We start from the raw sequence: 19187 nt of genomic DNA on the forward strand, positions 1-19187 counted from the left end.
ATAGGTATTTATCCACGATCGTCACAAAATGGAACGAAAAAATTGAAAAAGAAGAAGAAAATGAGAAGAGGAAGAAAGAAGAGGAGGAGGAAGAGAAGAAAGAAGAGGAGGAGAAAAAAAAGAAGAAAAAGAGTGTAGGAGAGAAAATAAGAAGTTGGTTGAGAAAAAGAAGAAATTAGAAGCAGAAGAAGAAGAAGATAACCCAAAGGCCCTTTTCAGGGCCAGCCATATTTCTCGAAAAGAGATAGCCTTTCCATTGCCTACCCCTTTTTTAAAAAAAAATTTAAAAAAAAAAAATCCCATGTTCAATTTCCCTTATACGTAAAGTGACCCACGATTTATTCCCATGTTAAATTTCCCTTGTACGTAGATTGACCCACGATTTATTCCCATGTTAAATTCCCCTTGTACGTAGATTGACCCACGATTTTTCGCCATGTTAAATTTCCATTGTACGTAGATTGTCCCAAGGGGGGTCTGTAATGCTAATTCCCATTGTACGTAGAGTATCCCTATTCACTACTGACGACGTCTTTGGGGGCTGTTTGAACGAGTTATTTTCGCATGGGTGAAGGAGCTTTGGACAGGACAGATAACATGTCCCAATGTTTGGCTAAACGAGGAGGCAGCCCTTTCCTTTTCTTTCTTTTTTAGCCAGAGAGTGGTGTGAACTTCTTTTAGGGGACATCTTTGGGAGTTCAGGATCACAAAAATACTGATCCCCATCCTTTACCGCAGGTCTTTTTCTTATAATGGAATGCATCGCCACTGATTGTCTTTGCGTCGTATCAACTTGATGACTGGCATTACATGTCGTAGATGGATTCGCAATGGACTAAATCAGGACAGTTCTTGCTTGGACAAATCCAATAAACCCTGTATCATGCCAGATCTCTCTTGGACTTTGATTTAGCGGGCAGGTACTTTGTGAGCAGCTGCAACTGCAGCTAAAGAGAAGGAGGGTGTCACCGCTGGAGGAGAAATTTTTGTAGTCGCGAGTTTCCATTGTTTCATCAAATGAGGAAGAATGGGTGTCAAATTGGGCATGGCTGGCGTCACTATCAACGTAAAAGTAAAAGAACCTGAGGCTACCGGAGACGCGGTCACCGTCGCTGTAGGTCGTGGCCTCTTGAGGGAAGAAGCTGTTTTCTGGGTGCTTTTTTCTGTAGGCTTTTCTTTTTCTGTTGCTGTGACACGAGACACGAGCACGTATTTGTGTGTGTGTTCGTGTGTGTGTGTGTGCGTGTGTGCTCGCGCGTGCATTCGCGTACGTTTGTGTGAATAGTAGAGTGTGTGTATTCGTTCGCGTACGTATGTGTGGATAGCATATTTTGTTGTTTGTTTTTTTATACTTCTTCCCGTGTGTGGATAGTAGATTTTGGGGTTGTTTGTGGATTTTTTGTCCTCTTCCCTCTGTATTGAGAGTACATTTAGTGTTGTATGCTTTCCTGTACGTTTGTGTGGATAGTATATTCGGATTGTTTTTTCTCTTTTCTCTGCTTGAATTGTATAATTTGGGTTTGTTTTTTCTTCTTCCCTCTGTGGTGTGCGTGTCTGTGTGTGTGTGTGTGTGTGCGTTCGCGTACGTTTGTGTGAATAGTAGAGTGTGTGTTTGTGATCGCGGACGTTTGTGTGGATAGTATATTTGGGGTTTGTATAAAATAGAAGAAACCAAAAGGCCCTTTTTAAGGACCACTCATATGCCTTGAAAAGATTCGCTTTTTGCCTATATTTTTTTAGTCAGTTGTATAACTGTTTTATATGATAGATTCATGTTCATCAATCTATGTCTATGTGTTAGCAATGTCTATGTCTCTACTGTATTTGTCTCTATCTAGGGTAGCGCGTATTCAGGTCAGCCACTTGCAACATTGTTACCAATCTCTATTACCGTGACGTCACCTCACCTGTTCCATTCATATTGTCCCTATACAAAACCCAACCCTTTGTCTTATCGCATTAGTGGCCCAGTGTGAATTTAAAAAATCTCGCTATAGTGGCCCAGGGATTCTTGTAATAATAATTACCATTGCATTGTCGTTAAAGTGGCCGCATTCACAGTTATCGTAGCAGATCTTCTCAAGGTATAATGGCAATGTTGCGAGTTCTCGATAATATTATTTTACTGAAGAAGTCGTGCCAGCAGTATAATTACAGAGTGATCACGTTTTAGCACACAAAAAATTTCATATCGTCAATAAAATTTTAATTAACTTGTTTTCGATGATAAATGGACAAAACATGTAAATATATCCAGGATAATAAAATACTAGAAATGTTTTCATAAGTCGCATTTGTTAATACGTTCCGACGTTGACCGGTTATTTAATCTGCTAAATGACTGAAACAAGGAAAGGACGCACAGTGATTGCATTTGCGGGGGCGGATACAACAGAGATTGAGCAAAGTTAGCATAGAATCCAAAGAGTACGTTAACATGTCCAGAGAAAACAGCAATAAAACAGTTGATCAAATAAAGACCTGACGAACAGATTAGCTCCTCATCAAACACATGAAAAATATGTATATTAATTTCGAATTGGTACGCACACTGTATCTTCAACAAAATTACGACACTCACAAAAGAAACCTATAGCTCTATTCTGGTTTCTCGATACATATTCGTAGAATTCACTTGTTCTTCACTTTCAAGCGTATTCCTACAGTTTAAGTGATATATAATATATATATATATATATATATATATATATATATATATATATATATATATATATATATATATATATATATATACTCATTATTCCCACTATGAAAACAAAGTCATATAGCATATAGTCAGCGTTCTTTTGCATGCCAAGGCCCAGCAACGTGGAATGAATTGCCCACTGAACTTAGACACAAAGACACAGTGATCACATTCAAGAGGGCTCTCAAAACTCACTTATTTCGACTGCACGAACAAACTTAAAGACCTAATAATGTTTCCTACCTGAAATATCCTCAGCATGTTTTTTATTTTTTAATGGTTTTGTAATTTCATGGTGTTTGTTTTTGTAATAATAATAATATTATTATTATTATTATTATATATATATATATATATATATATATATATATATATATATATATATATATATATATATATATATATATATATATATCAGCATATTTGTGAAAAAGTTAATATCGCTAGGCAAACCACATGGTTAAAATATAATTTAATTTATCGAAAAATCTAACCAAGTCTATCTGACTTAATTCAGCTTAAATTTAACGTAAATATTTTATTTTTAATTAAACAGTTTCCTTTATTCTCCATGTTCTTCTTTTCTTTTCCTTCTTATTCGTCTTCTTCTTCTTAGTATTATTATTTTTAACTCCTTTGATAGTCGTAAAAAAAAGTATTATGATTTTCATCATGATTCTCTTAAAATAATTTTGCACGTGTTTTGAATATGTTAATGTGTCTTTTCTTCCGTCAAATTTTCCCTCCACACTGCATGCTTGTTGTGTAGACCCACTCTTCTCTCAGTCGTCGCACCTTTGGTGTGTTCCCTAAAACGCCGAACTTTAAACTTCAACGAGAATGTGCGAGATTATACGTTATTTTGTAACGGAAGGCGGAATGTTTGAAAACAAGATGAGAAGAACAGTTCGGATGTTGTCATAAATCTAGATAGTTAACCATGAATTCACGGTCCTAAATACAGACTTAAGTTTTGAAATTATTTCTGTAAACCAAACAACGTGACCCAGTATTATTCCTAAGTAGGTGCATATGACGGCTTTCACATTAAAACGACAATTGTTCACTTTCAGACAATCATGAGATACTCTTTAGGACACGTTTAACTGACGCAAGCTGAATGTTGAAAAAGAAAAGTACTAATCTGACGGAAAACAAAATTACTTAAGAGTACTCCTATGACCCGTTCTGACATAGGACCCTGGATCATACTATAAAAGTAGTCCTACATGTAAGACCTCGACGCTGATATTTATGTTTTGGCGTCAGGTCTTGGAGCCTAACTAACAGCGCTGTGTAGTGTGTTGTGATGTCGACTAATAGTCTGACTCTACATCCCCGTTTGTTTGTACCCCCGTCCCACCGATTTCAAAAACGAGAGCGTTTAATGTGATAAAAAGTGCACAGAACTAAGTCAACTGAATCATTGATTTATAATTTCTAAACTGACTGACCAGAATGGCACTAATGCTGGCATCCCCTGCACCATTTCATGCTTAACGGACTTTCGATACTAACACAGCGCCATATTGGGTACACTATAGGTTAGTTTATTTCCATCAGACAACATAATGACATAGTTCATCCTGTTCGGCAACTGCTGAATAATTGCGTAAATTACATAACGTTGAGAGTTTGGAATTATATCCCTTTGCATATATGAACATAGAAATTAAATTGCTTGTTAAATCCACATGAAAAGCAAATTTGTAGTTGTCATTATTTTCCTTTTATTCGACATTGTAAATATCGGATGCAGATGATTTATGTATGTACATTTGTAGTCGTGATACACCCTTTGCTGAAAATGGACTTGTGCAGAAACTGGAAGTGGATCAGAGCATGTCCGTCTATTACACTGAAAACTTCCGTTAAGCATGAAACACGCATAAGATGACGGTGTTAGGGCCACTCTACTCAGTCAGATTAGAAACTATAAATCAGTGAATGAATTGACTAAGTTCCTTGTACTTTTTATCACATTAAAGGTTTCCATTATTTAAATCGGTAGGGGGGTACAAACAGACGGGTTTGTATTGTCAGACAATAACATCATAACGAAAGTCAGATTTTCAGGAGTATCTCACACAACTGGCAACTAAAATAACGTCGCTTTTCTGCAAAGTAAAGTCATAATGTTTTAATTAGACTTTACTTACTCTGACGTCTTTTCTCTAATAAATTCACATTCTCACAAAAGAATTGGACCTCTTTTCAAGTTTCGTTGGCCTACATTTCATTTGACTGGAAAGCTGGGAATGTCGAAATCTTAAGTTGAAATATTATTCTTTAACGAAATGAATAAAAATATATTATGCCTATTGGAAACTATAGAGCAATGTTTCGTTTCATTCAAGAAACATATCCACCACATGAACCTACTTAAATATACTTTGGCATACCTCAACTACTGTTACATTGTAACAAATTCAGATATATGTAAATGGAACATGAAAATGCATCCATTTGGTAGTGTCATATTTTCGTTCTGCCAGGATAAAGACAGCACACTAAGTATATTAATTACACATAAACTAGTGGAAGAGTGTCGCTATATGCTGATAAATGTGAGATATTCCTGAAACTTTGACTACTCATTCCGATGTCGGTTTACATCATTGAAATGACATAAAATGCCAATTTATAGGAATATAGTAAGACTTGTTTCATGTGACTCATTTTGTGGTTTTGTATATGATCGTCTTTTCTGACACATATGTTTTGGAGAGTCTTGAAAGAAAAACATCTTCAGATTTGGAAAATGCATGTTTTATAATCCAAAATGTTCTTTATTTCCATTCAGCAATGGTCATAGGTTAACCTTGAAAAAATTAATTTAATCCTGGAAAAGACCTGGAAATTTATATTTAGAAAAGCATGGGAACCATGAAGATAATATTGTATGACATTCTTACAATACATCAGTCATATAATATTCAAAACAAATGAATGTAAACAATTAACTTCCAAACCGAAGGTAAATTGAAGTATGAATTTAAAACAAATAAATTCCAAACTTGTGCTTTTTAAGGCTGATTGTTTTCTATGAACCCAAATCTCTCTGTGACTACTTTTTGAGGGAAATTACTTTAACATTGAATTTGGTTTTGGGAAACATGCCCACCCCACCCCACATTATGCTTGATCAACTTTATATAATCACCAAAATTTTAATACACTCCTCAAATTTAGAATAATTCCCTCTGTTCCAACTTTATTAATAACTATTTCTGGAAAAACTCATTTTGTGACAAATATATTTCCAGATGGCACAAATTGTCTCCGGATTGTTTCCATGTTGTCATTTCCCACTACTTAACCCCAGTTCTGACCCAAAAGATTCTAATTAAAAATCAATTACGTCACCAAACCAGAGCATCACATCCATTGCAGGCTAGAGATTTATTGCAGACCTAGCCTGTTCGTCCATGTGAATTATTACATGACATGCTGACTGTGACAAGATGCCCTAAGTTATGGTGTTTAGTGACATTTGTTTTCAAAATTCTATTACATATTTGTTCAGTTTGTTTTAGAAATATGCAATGTGACACGTTGCAGTTATTTGACGCAGATGACAGTTTTTGCTAAAATGGACTGTTCTACAAACCAGAAAACAGGAGTGACAGTCTGTCTGCTTGTTTATATCAAGAGGATCCATTTGGTTTGAAATGCAAATAAGTTGACACCGTTAGGGACCCCGTCATGACAATCAGATTAGAAATTACAAATGGATGAATGTAATGACTAAGTTTTGTGCATTTGTTATATCCTTGATGCTTTTTGTTTTTAAAATCGGCTGGGGGTACCACAGATGGGAGGGTATATGAATACTATTAACCTGTTTTCTCTTTGCTTGGTTTATCTTTAGAGCAGTTAAAAATTTGTGAGAAAAAGGATGCAAGATGATTACTGACCTACTGTATTGATTCCATCACCTAAGACGAAAAGCACATGTTATGACAGATGCAAAGTGCCTCTTTAATTGGTGTAAAACAAATATCAGTGATAATAAAGGAACCTATTGTTGAGGTTGCTTGTACTGTACTTAACAGCATTACCACCTACATGAGGATTCCTTAGTCCTACATTGGGGTGGCCGAGTGGTCTAAAGCGCTCTCTTTTATGGATCACTGCCATCTCACCTCAGTCTTTGTTGGTTCGAGTCTCCGATTCGGCCAATGTGGGAATGTGAGAAAGCTTGCCAGTAGCTACTCGTAGGTCGGTGGTTCTTTCCAGGGTTTTCCCGGGTTCTTCCTCCACCATTAATACTGGCCACCATGTATAGCCTATCATGTGCTGAAAAATGGCGTTAAACCCTACAACAGCAACAGCAACAACAAGTCCTACAGTGTTAGGCATCACACTGATAGTTGTGATTACAGGGATGTGTCTTATAGCCCTAATACACAATGAGTAATGGCTCTGTTATGCTTGAATCACCTTGGGAACTCATAACCAAATTTCAAGAATATGTTGTATAGTTGGCCACCCATACTGAAACATTTGCGTAGTTGGAAGCTTATACTTACGGTTGCATAATTGACAGTCTTTTCTATGCTGTTGCATAGTTTGGAGTTTAAATGCATTATTTATACTACTTTGATGCCTTTTCCTGATGTAAATACAGGTATGTCAAATGGTCATATTTTTAAAACTGAATAGTTCCAAGCCAGAGAATAAAATACCCAATTTATTAATTTCTTATATGAAGTTCTGTTAAAGATCTGCATACAACTGTAAATATTGTTATTGCAAAGTACACCTCTCCCTCGATAACTTGCATCCAGATAACTCACGAAACTTCTTATAATGAATCAGGCATGGATCCCTTTTTTGTTCTAGGAAATATCAAAAGAATGGCCTTATGAATGTGAAAAAAAAAATCATAATCAAAACTAATAAATGAAACTTTAATATATTGCTCATTATTTTAATTAAAAATGGCATTATTTGCCCAGAAATCTGATTCAGCATCTTGAAAGTGTCAAATAATAATTAAACAAAAAATGTTACAAGGGCATGCAGATCCTAACTGCAATTTCTAATGGTCATGATAGTTTCAGGTCATCTCATTTCAGTTGAACACTTGTTATAAATATTAATTTGTAGGTAACATAAATTAGATATTGATCATTGGTTTATCCTACTAATTCACAAAGATGATTAGTATCAGCAAGAGAAGCAAGTGAAAGGAGTATTCAGTACAAATAAAGCTTTATTTCACAATTACAGTTTAGGCAGTGTTTTATCTACCCTTGCATCAAATACGCAGACTTTTCCAATTTGACACACAAAAATCATCGTCGGTGCGTAAATTGATGCACCCTCATGTTAGGTTTTGCCTGTTAATGAAAAACAAAGGTTCAGTCTATAAATTGTCGCCAGTATGTAAATTGGCACACCTCAATATTATGTTTTGTTGATTAACACAAAAATAAGGTTTGCTGTAACTACTTTATTGGCTAGACTACAACTCTCCCAAACAGGGAAAACGCGCACATGTTTCTTATGCTAATGTTACTATGATACATAGGGTTACAACTGAGTGTGGAGCCTGGAGCTGACCTTATGTGACCTGTAACTGTCACATCATTTGTAGCAACAAGATGTTAGAACCGTATAATCACCCCACCCAAGAAAGGCAGAAAATAAACGCATCATTTTAAAGTGATTCTCACAAGAAACTATTATTTTATGCTTACCTTTGTCACACAGTGAAGCAACAATTTCCATTCGCTCAGTTGTATGTCTTTCATTGTTCCAAGATCTGTCAGCGTTCAAATGAAAATGACGTCCAAGGCAAAAATATTAAAATAGATCCTTAACAAATGAAATTATCGTTTGGACCATGTTTATGACCGACGATGATAATAGTATTGTTATTGAACCAGTGAAAACTTCATCATCCAAAGTAGAGGTAACGGTTACTTGTAAGATGAAACATAATTTGTGCAGCAATGGTTGAAAACAGTTGCTACATTTTCAAAAAGAAATTAAGTCAAGTGAAGAATGTGACAGTTAAGACACCTTTATATTTTGTAATATTTGTACAGAGGCTAAAAAGAAACCTCTATGACAGTTGTGCAAAACACAATAACTTTCAGAACAGTACACTGGCAAGGCATGTTGGGTTGCCAGAACACAAACTGCTGATTGAAGGTCCACAGCACCAGGCAGATTTGAATTCAGGTTTACAAAAACTTTCTTCCAAGCAAGACATAGCACTAAGCTGTGAAAGTGCTATTTAAGTACGTACATACGCTGAGTGTAGAAGACATTCCTTTGTTAAATACAAATCACTTCTTAATACACTGCTGAAGAAATTGATGCCATTGGCATTTTGAAGAATTCTGCCAATCAGTATGACTCTGCTACTATCTATTCAGAGTTACAGAAGAGCCAATCAAACGTTGAGGATAGTCTTATACGTGACCTGCAAAATTCGTCATTTGTGACAGCAATGGCAGATGAAAGTACTGACATAGCCAACAGTTAACATCTTGTCATATATGCTCAGATTATTTCTGATGACATGAAACCATCAAGAAGATTTTTAACAAATATAGAATATTCAGATGCTTCTGGCAAGGGAATTGCCTTATTGGCTTTAGTCACATTATGTAACTAATATTTTTGTTGTGTATTTAAACGATATAACTATTTTTTAAAAACTATTGAAAACTGATCATCAGCTTAAATAAGACTCATAGGTTTGGATTTTGACTCGCTGTTTTTTGTCTTAATGACTCAAACAACTTACATGAAGCCATTTGTAGATGAAACACTACGTTAAGAAATTTCACTATAACTTGCAATGAAATTATTTCATCTTTATTTCACTAATAAAAGAATATAGCCCCAAAAAATCTCATTTTGATGTTGATGGTTGTTGTTTTATGAATCATATTAAGTGAAAATAGGAAATCTTGTTGTGCATCAACAATAACACTAACATAAACATATCGACATTCACTTGCAAAGAGCAGTAATGTAAGACTCAGAGATAAATATGTGATGTGTGTCAAAACATTGTGCAGTAATATTTTTAAGACTCTTGCAGATGTTGGTTATCTTGAAAATAAAGGTAGTTTATACAGAAACATGAACAGCTTCACCAACAAATTTGATTGTGGCATCAAACCATTCAACAGCTCCATCCCACTTGGTCTTGTCGTTGTCAATGTCCAGCAAGGATGGTACTCTCTTGTTAATTTTCAGAGGTCCCTCTGTAACTCACATCCTGGTCTGGGCTTTTTTGGATCCTAATGTGCACGATTTATCGAGGAGTAGGTATAACAGTGTTAAATAAAGATCAGTTATCTACCATTGAGAATTCATTTATTGTACTTTTACCATAGCTCACAATGCACATGTGCTTGTTGATTTTATGTTATTTTTTTAGAATTTTGTTTTTATTTACACTACTCAGGGAAAAGTTTGTAAGTTACATAAAGGCATTTCAGGGGCCTTGAAAAGTTTTGAAATTTTCATAAGTCATTCAGAGTTTTGGAAAAGTCATGCAATTGGTCATTTTGCATTATCCAGTCGCATATTCGTTTGCCAGCGCAAAAGTTTTATCAACCTACTGAACTTTGATCATAGATTTGTTAGAGTAGGTTCCCCTAAAACTTTACAGTCAGACTACATCCAGCGATCTTACCGCCATTCAAAATCATGATACTCACTGAACTCGAAAGAGAATGACCAATCCAATAGGATGAGGTATGCCCAAAGCCAGCAGCAAATTAGGTTTTTGTATTAAATTTACGTTTTAGGTAAGTATTAGAGGTCATAAATTTATATAGTCAGTACTCTTAAAATGTTTTATTAAAAAAGGTCTTAGAAAAGTCCTGGAATTACATTTTTTAAAGATTGCAGGAACCCTGACTATTGTATTTACCATATATGTTGGGATAACATAAATAATTTTTTTTATACATTATGTTCTGGGACACATCGTTTTTTTGAGTTTTAAGTTGTGGGACATCTTTTAAATCCTTAAAAAATTACAGGTCTGAAAATGCACTCCAACTGAATTTAAAAAAAAAATTAATATAAAACTACTTTGAGGTAAAATTCTTTAATCCACTGCAGCAGTATCCCATCAACATAATCCTTCTCATGCACACGCATGATACATTTTTTCAGTGTATTAATAGTTTTTTTTAATAGCTTTCTCATGCCATGAAAATATATCATTAGAGGCAACACATATCCTGAAGCGGAAACTCACACTTTTAACCCCCCTCATTCTGTCCAGGAATAAGATCAAAGTACACTAGAATTTCATCCATGTTACTGATCATATTGTCATCGGAGTCATCTTCTCTTCTGTGCTTCATTAATTCATTAAATGCTTTTATTTTCTCCAAATGTTCTGGACGACACTGGGTCATGAATGTCCTTGCAGGAAGCAATGTATTGTATAACTTTAAAATTGTTCCATTGTTTCAATTTATTTTCAAAATTCCGGTGAAAGGAACCAAAGTTAACTTCCCTATCTTGGCCGACTTTATATATATAAAAAATCCGCACACTGTTGGCTTCCAGTGTTGGCTTGCTTTGTAATAAGATAACCTTTGTATTGATATCCTTTTTAAAAAAAATCAGCTTAAATGTATCCAAAGTTGGCTTTGGTATGCTGAAACAATGGGTTTACTGCTCTCTGCCAGTTGTATTTATTAACCATCTGTGGTTCTATTTGCTTGGCATCTGTAGTTACAATTAATACAAACAGGCATTGATGTTTGCAGGTAAATAGTATGCATAGCAATAACTTGCTTTAATAATACTTTTTGTAACTAATACTAGCAAAAGGATTGTCACTTCCACTTAAGTGAATGTATTTTCAAATAATGATTTTATTTGTGAGATAATGTCATATGGTTAACCTGGATATAATTCAGTATTGATTATTTTGCACTTAGCACCATGTCATGCATGAATGGCAGTTGTCTTGAAGCAATCAGTTGATTATTTCCCTCTCATTTGCAATTCTGTTGGATCCAGTTTTCATTTGGAGAACATATTCAAATCTCTGAGCACAACCAAGCACAATTTGTATCTCAATGTTCATGTCAATGTATTGTGTATTATCTGACATAAACAATACATGCTTCGGTATGGATGCCTACTCTACACATATGGAGTTTGTGGATATATTTTATTCTTTAATGCTCATGATGTTAAAAAAGGAATGAATGATAACAATACAAGATTAGCTTCTTACATTTTATTATCAGTGTTTTGTTTATCTAAGTTATTGCATTGTGCAGTGGGGGGTTCAGATTCAACACAAATTTATTTTGTTTCTCAAGTCTTGGGACATTTGATCTAGGTGAGAAAAGTTTCACCACAAGTTCTGGGACAGGAACAAAATTATTATTTTATTGTGTCCCAATATATATGGTAATAATAATGCCCATATCCAATAAGAATGAGCAGTGTTTTCAAGCACTGCTCATTTCCAGTGGATATGGGCATTACCTGAAAAATAAAATTCAGTTTTCAAACGGAATTTTATTTTTCACATAATGAACATTATTAAGAAAGAGCTTGTCATAAAATTGAATACCAACCTATTATCAAGCATTTTCTCTATTGGGTTGAATGCATTAAATAAAATTGTGTAGACAATAGTCAGATTGAATATATTTTATAAAATACCATGATTGTTATCTGGTTGATGTCATAAATAAAGCCTGACACATTATAGATCCCACTTTCTTTCCCTGTACAATAAAGGCATTACATTTTCTTGTACAGTTTTCGTTTTCATGATTTCATAATATTATAGTAAACTTTTTCCCTCTCTAGGTATGTCGTCCAGCAGGCGAAGGGAGGTGTTATCTCCTGTTTTAACACCAAACCTTGAGCACACACCCCACTATGGCTTTGTATCCCCATCCACGAGCCGCCATGTTCCAGTCTGCAGTCCAGCAGCATTGCTTACAACAGAGCGTGATGATAAGAAGGAGAAGATGGATCGCAGAAGATCCAGGGTTTTGGAACTTCAAAATAAAAATCTAGGAAGTCCTCTTTCACCTGCAGAAAGGTAAAATTTGTATAGTTCAGTTTATTTAGCTCTGTCAGCTCTTTTGACTTTGCAGTATTTTTTTTAAGAATCTTTTTGGACCAAAAGACAAAGTGAATTTAATGTAATCCTGTGTCCAGTATGCATCAATGGGTCATCTGTGAAAATTTACTATATGTTCAACTTCTTGAAAATGAGATAAGTTTCAACCAAATTTTGAAAGTGAACATTTTTCAATGAAGGTCTTTAAAGTTTACATAATTTGAACAAATTCAACAGAATTTTATGCAGCTTGATGCTGGAGATGTCTGAATTGGGCATGAATGTCCCGAATTGTTGAGCCTGTTCATGAATCATGCCTCCATGGAAAAAGTCATGATTTTTTCCTAAGAACTTAAAAAGAAAAGAATTAATGTATTATCAGTTTCCGGTATATAACTTGAGTGTGATTTCAGTCAATTCCAGTCTTTTTTGTCATTTGCTAGACTGGTCCTCTGTCATTATACATAGCCATATTATGGCTATATATGGTCCAGGAACCAGACTAGTAATTTGCAACATTAGTTTCTGGCACGTAGCATGCTATTATTCAGAACAGTTTGTTTCAGTCTTTTTTTTGGTGGCGCTCACCAGATAATATGTACTTTTGAGAGAGTGACGTATGTAAGGTGAAGTAGTTCACATTTAAAACATGCACAGTGGAGAGAATGTTTGGATACCTCTATGCTACATTAATGTAATGTGGATGATATTTCTTTTGGATATTGTACTTTTGGAAATTTTACATGATTTAAGCACACTGCTAACTAAAATGACTGCTCCCTTGTGTTAAAAAATCAGTCTGAATTAGTCTAAAGTACACTATACATAGCAGCTATTAAAATAGGGAAAATGAATTTTGCCAGACTAGACAATACCAGCTTCTGAAAGTGCAATGAATGAATTACCAAATATATAAAATGTAAAAAAAGTTATCGGATCTTTTTTATACAATTTACCTCTGAAGTTCAGGAAGTGAAAATGACCAAGTAGAGCTAGCACTTTTTTGAAAGGTGCACATTTGAAGTAAGGCCAAGCTGTATACTCTATAACCCATAGTACACCCATCAATCATACACCAAAATAAAGGGAATTAAAGGTTCTTTGCATTATGCCTAAGATATACAAGGTCTTTTTTAAATAGCCAGTATAACCAGTGAGGAAAGCCGGGGACATTCTTTTTCTTTAAAATCCTAACCCTATGCAAAATGCGAAACTGTATAGCGCCACCTTTAGTAATTTGTATCTTGTGATCAATTTCATGCCATCACCAAGAGGATCTCATTTTGGTTTAAAATGTTGGACTGTAAGCCAACTCAGAGCAAGAAAAGACTAATACGGTTTAGTGAAGAATATTCAAAAAAGTCTTTGGTTCTATAAAATCATCATGCATCAATGACACCCATGCACGTTGCACAATTTGCAGTGTGGATTTCTCTGTTGGGCATGGAGGGAGAGATGATATTCACAAACACATTTCTTCCAAGAAACATGCAGATTATGTAAAAATTCAGCAGACATCAGTCCCTCTGAGCAGCTATTTCAAATCTACACTTGAATGTGATCTAGTGAAAGGCACTTAAGCTGAAGCACTTTGGTCATGCTTCGTTGCAGAGCACAATCTCACATTAGCCATCATTGGCCATCTTTACATCTTTTGAAAATGTTCCCTGATTTGAATATTTCTCAGAAAGTTTCATGCACCAGATCTAAGACAATGGATATGATAAAGCGCATGGCCAGTTATTATGAGAAGCTAGTGGAGAGAATGCAGATGTCACTCTTTTCTGTTGCGACTGATGGAAGCAATGATGGTGGAAAATCTGCTGTATCCCATCATTGTGAGGAATTTCAATCCGAGAGTTGGGCAAGTGACAACAGAGCTTAAGTGGGTTGTGTCTTGCAACAAGGCTTCCACAGGGTAACCTTGTTGATGATGCAATCAGATGCTGGTATATACCATGGCAGAATTGCATAGCATTTAATGCTGTTGTCCTGACTGGCTGGCGAAAGGGAGTAATGGCATATATTTTTTTTAGAAAGTCCTGGAATATTCATGCATGGCTGTCCCTGCCATTTCTTGAACACAGCTGCGAAAATTGTCACAAAAGAACTGTCAATTGACAGAGAAGAGATTTTTGTTTATATTTATGTTTATTTGGATAAAAGCTCAAAATCTCAGCACAAATTAATCACATTTCAGGAAGATTGTTGCACTAAAATTTGAATGATTCTGAAGCATGGCCTCACAAGATGGTTGTCCTAAAAGAAAGCATAATTGCTTGCTAGAACAGGGGAGATGCTCAAACTATTTTTCTGTGCAGAAGAATCTCATGCATCCAATGGTGTTGCAAAGAATATAACAAAGAGACTTGAAAGGATAAACCATTTTCTGGGTAGCAGCGTGTCCAAACTGTATTGCCTGTTTTTGGTTCACACACTACCAGTCTTTACAAAAGCAAATTTTGCTCTTCAGAAGGATACTCCAGTGATTAGTGTCCCAGACCTGCCAACCCTTAAGATTTTGCCATAAGTCCTACAAAAATCACCCTTAAAATACTGGCATACGGCATACAAGCAAAAACTGCAGGAAAATGATCACTGCCAAAAAAATCCGGAATTGTTTCCTCAGTGTTTGATTTGGATCCAGGTTTCATATAAGAATTAGTGAAATTAGTCAGGGAACCAGACTAGGTTTATAGCAGCACTTCAGACGCTTTAAACTGCACCTGTTTGATCATGCAAAGTGTCTGCATGATCAAACTGTTGACTATATAAAAAAAATGTTTAAGAAGAATGTGAAAATAAGCAAATAGAAAAGTGCTAATAATCAACACAGAAGAATAAAAAGGAATATTCAGATTCTTGTGAATAAAAGCTGGAAAGGACACAAGTATTGGACATCACTTGCCAATCTGAGTATGTCTTGTGGCGGGAGATATGATTGCCATCATCATGTGAAATGGAAAAAGAATTTCCAAGAATTATGCCAAGTTCAGAGATAGCAACAAGCCATTAAGTTGCATAGGGTTTGGGACTAAAGTTTGTACAACTGTACTAGTGGTAAATTCAGTTGAACATAATGTTTATTGTCACTGAGTCTAACTTTTAATTACGTTTTCCAGCTTTACAATAGTAGTTATTGATATTTTGTTACACCTTATTGAGGCAGGCTTGTCATGGTTGGCAGGTCTGGTGTCCTCAGAAAGCGACTACATGAGGTTATTACAGATCTTAATACATGTTTCCGAAAACCTGATGCTGTTGTGAAGGCTAACGGTTTCGTGACTGGACTATATGAAGAAGTCAAATACAAGGGAGTTGAGTACAGAGTTGGTGTTTGGGTAAGAGGAAAGAAAATACATGGCAGATGAAAAATAAAAGGAAGTCTTGCTACAGATTAAATTTCTACATTTCATAGGTTAGGCATTTCTTCTAGGAGGACTGCAATTATGTCCTTAAGAAATTCCCACTAAGCAGTGAGCTTTTGATCAGTGCAGAAGTTCTGAAAGTCATGGAAAAACTACAGTGATATGTAGATAGTACTGAGTATTTCACCAGCAGATTTCCAAATCTGGGAAAGGGGAAGATTTGGATGCATTAAAAACTGAGTTCTTCAAATTCCAGATGGATACATAATTGTCTTGATGCAGAACTGAGAATTGATGTAGATTTGGGGGAAATATTGCAGACGAAAGATTTGAAAGGTTTTATCAAACATGTCTTCTGTACTCATGAAAGTGGCGAAAATCATTGCTGAAGAGTATCCAAGATATCAAACAGTCAGATTTGCTTTTACATGGGTGAATTTTATTTGAAAATCATTGCTGAAGAGTATCCAAGATATCAAACAGTCAGATTTGCTTTTACATGGGTGAATTTTATTTGAAAATCATTGCTGAAGAGTATCCAAGATATCAAACAGTCAGATTTGCTTTTACATGGGTGAATTTTATTTGAAAATCATTGCTGAAGAGTATCCAAGATATCAAAGAGTCAGATTTGCTTTTACATGGGTGAATTTTATTTGAAAATCATTGCTGAAGAGCATCCAAGATATCAAACAGTCAGATTTGCTTTTACATGGGTGAATTTTATTTGAAAATCATTGCTGAAGAGTATCCAAGATATCAAAGAGTCAGATTTGCTTTTACATGGGTGAATTTTATTTGAAAATCATTGCTGAAGAGCATCCAAGATATCAAACAATCAGATTTGCTTTTACATGGGTGAATTTTATTTGAAAATCATTGCTGAAGAGTATCCAAGATATCAAAGAGTCAGATTTGCTTTTACATGGGTGAATTTTATTTGAAAATCATTGCTGAAGAGTATCCAAGATATCAAACAGTCAGATTTGCTTTTACATGGGTGAATTTTATTTGCCAGAGGTACAGATGTCCTTCTCAGGCAACTTGAATAACGGATTTTAAGATTCTTGCTGTACCAACGTTCCATCGGGGCCCCGAGTGGCCGAGTGGTCTAAAGCGCTCTTCGTTACGGATCACTGCCATCTCACCTCTGTCTGCGGCGGTTCGAATCTAAGATTCAGCCAATGTGGGTATGTGAGAAAGCTTGCCAGTAGCTTCTCGTGGGTCGATGATTCTTTCCGGGATTTTCCAGGTTCTTCCTCCACCATTAATACTGGCCGCCATGTATAGCCTATCGTGCTGAAAAATGGCGTTAAACCCCACAACAACAACAACCACCGTTCCATCCATTTTTCAAATAATACATCAAATACTAATTATGGCTATCTGTTTTATGTGTATGGCTTTATTATGGTTCTTTTGCATGAAGCATGTGCACAGGTATTCCTCAGTTTAATATCAAAGTACAATAACAATTGAATGAGAAGTTTTAACACTGTTAAAAAAAAAAGCTGAAGTTTTCGTTTGTTTTATTTTTCAGGCGGAAATCACTGCCATTGAGTGGTCTTACTGCTGCACAGTTATCAGAGCACTATGCTAGCTGTATCAAGCTTTCAGCTGAAAATGTGAGTCAAAATGTTTTTGGTTGAATGAGTACTTATGTGATACCTACCAAACTTGTAGTCCTCAGTTGAAATTATCTGCTGATAGCAGCAACTTGTTATGGTAGTCCTCAGTTGAAATTATCTGCCGATAGCAGCAACTTGTTATGGTAGTCCTCAGTTGAAATTATCTGCTGATAGCAGCAATGGAAACCAGGTCAGCAATTAGAACCAGGGTTTACTCTAGTTTGTGTATATCAATTGACATGATGAAGTTATCATTTTTCTGGTAGTATTGGCTATTGGCAGTTTGTGTTAGGTTTTAAAAAAGCATGTGCATTCATTTATTACTAGTGCTGAAACAGCTAGTTGACCAGTCAACGTTCAACAAGTAGAAGGCAGGTAGTACAAAAATTGATTGTTGACCAATTGTCCCCTCTTTCATTTGTTAATATATTTCTTATGCCAAATATAAGTGTTTGTCTATTTATTCAAAAGACAAAAGGTCCACTAAGCCCAGGGAAGTGAATTTCCAGATGGACATTTTTTTTAAAAATTTTAATACACCAATGGGCAGTAAAGTTTCAGTTGTCAACAGTCAGCATTTATTTATGCTATCATTCATAAAGTTTGAATAATTGGATGATGTACAAGTTTTCTCCAAGCTTATCATGTAAATCCCTGATGAGATTCAGTTGCTCCTTTAGAAAGAACAAATGAGGAATTTACAAATTGTATTTCAAAATGACAGTTTAAATCTGACTGACTTTGTTAGATTTAGAAGGTAAAGTTTTATTTCAAAGACTATGAGTCTCAAGTTTCAAGCGACCTGCCACATTTTAGATATTTTGACATTACTTGGGTATGTAATGCCACGCAATGCATGTACTCATGTAATGCGATATCTTCTGCTTTCACTGTAGCACATGGTGGTACTGCATTAAATGATTTGTTGAGTAATGCATAATGACCAATATCAGAGAGGTCTTTGTCTTTTTCTCTTGTTTTTTTGTTATTGAGTCACCTTTTTAAAATTATTTTTAGTTATGAAGAATCAGTAATTTTCTTTGTTGTGAACTTATAGTGAATATTTTCAAGGAACATAGGTGGTTTTCTAAAGCAAGATTTGTACTTCTGAATTATGAATAATCCGGTTATTTAAGAAGTAAAAGTATTGTTGCTATGGATATATGTCTGACTTTGCTATGTGGAAACAACTAGTGAAGATTCAGCAGGACTAGTTAATTTCTCAGTCCTTCTGGTTACAAGGAAATTATTGATAATTTGTACAACAAATTGCATGACCACACATATCAAATTTGCTGCAGCACCATTCAATGTATCACTAAACAGCAGTGTATTGTACAACATCCAGCAGCCTATAAGTTATTGGTGAGGATAATAAGTTTCAACTTGATTTTATAATTTGTTCT

At 35.2% G+C, this 19187-nt stretch overlaps 1 protein-coding gene across 2 annotated transcripts in view; it reads left to right on the plus strand.

Annotated features, from left to right (window-relative positions):
• Positions 1–3587: 3587 nt before the first annotated feature.
• The window catches only part of LOC149795692 (condensin complex subunit 2-like), a 66553-nt gene continuing 50953 nt past the window's right edge, over positions 3588–19187 (plus strand). For both annotated transcript variants that reach the window (XM_089965567.1, XM_089965568.1), the window contains exons 1-3: positions 3588–3729; positions 12527–12764; positions 17694–17778. In XM_089965567.1, the coding sequence (XP_089821693.1) occupies positions 12529–12764; positions 17694–17778 (321 nt within the window). In that variant the 5' untranslated portion in view covers positions 3588–3729; positions 12527–12528. The remainder of the gene's footprint in view (positions 3730–12526; positions 12765–17693; positions 17779–19187) is intronic.

The sequence above is a fragment of the Sinohyriopsis cumingii genome, chromosome 7 (assembly GCF_028554795.1).
Source record: "Sinohyriopsis cumingii isolate HCF-2022 chromosome 7, ASM2855479v2, whole genome shotgun sequence".
NCBI lineage: Eukaryota > Metazoa > Mollusca > Bivalvia > Unionida > Unionidae > Sinohyriopsis > Sinohyriopsis cumingii.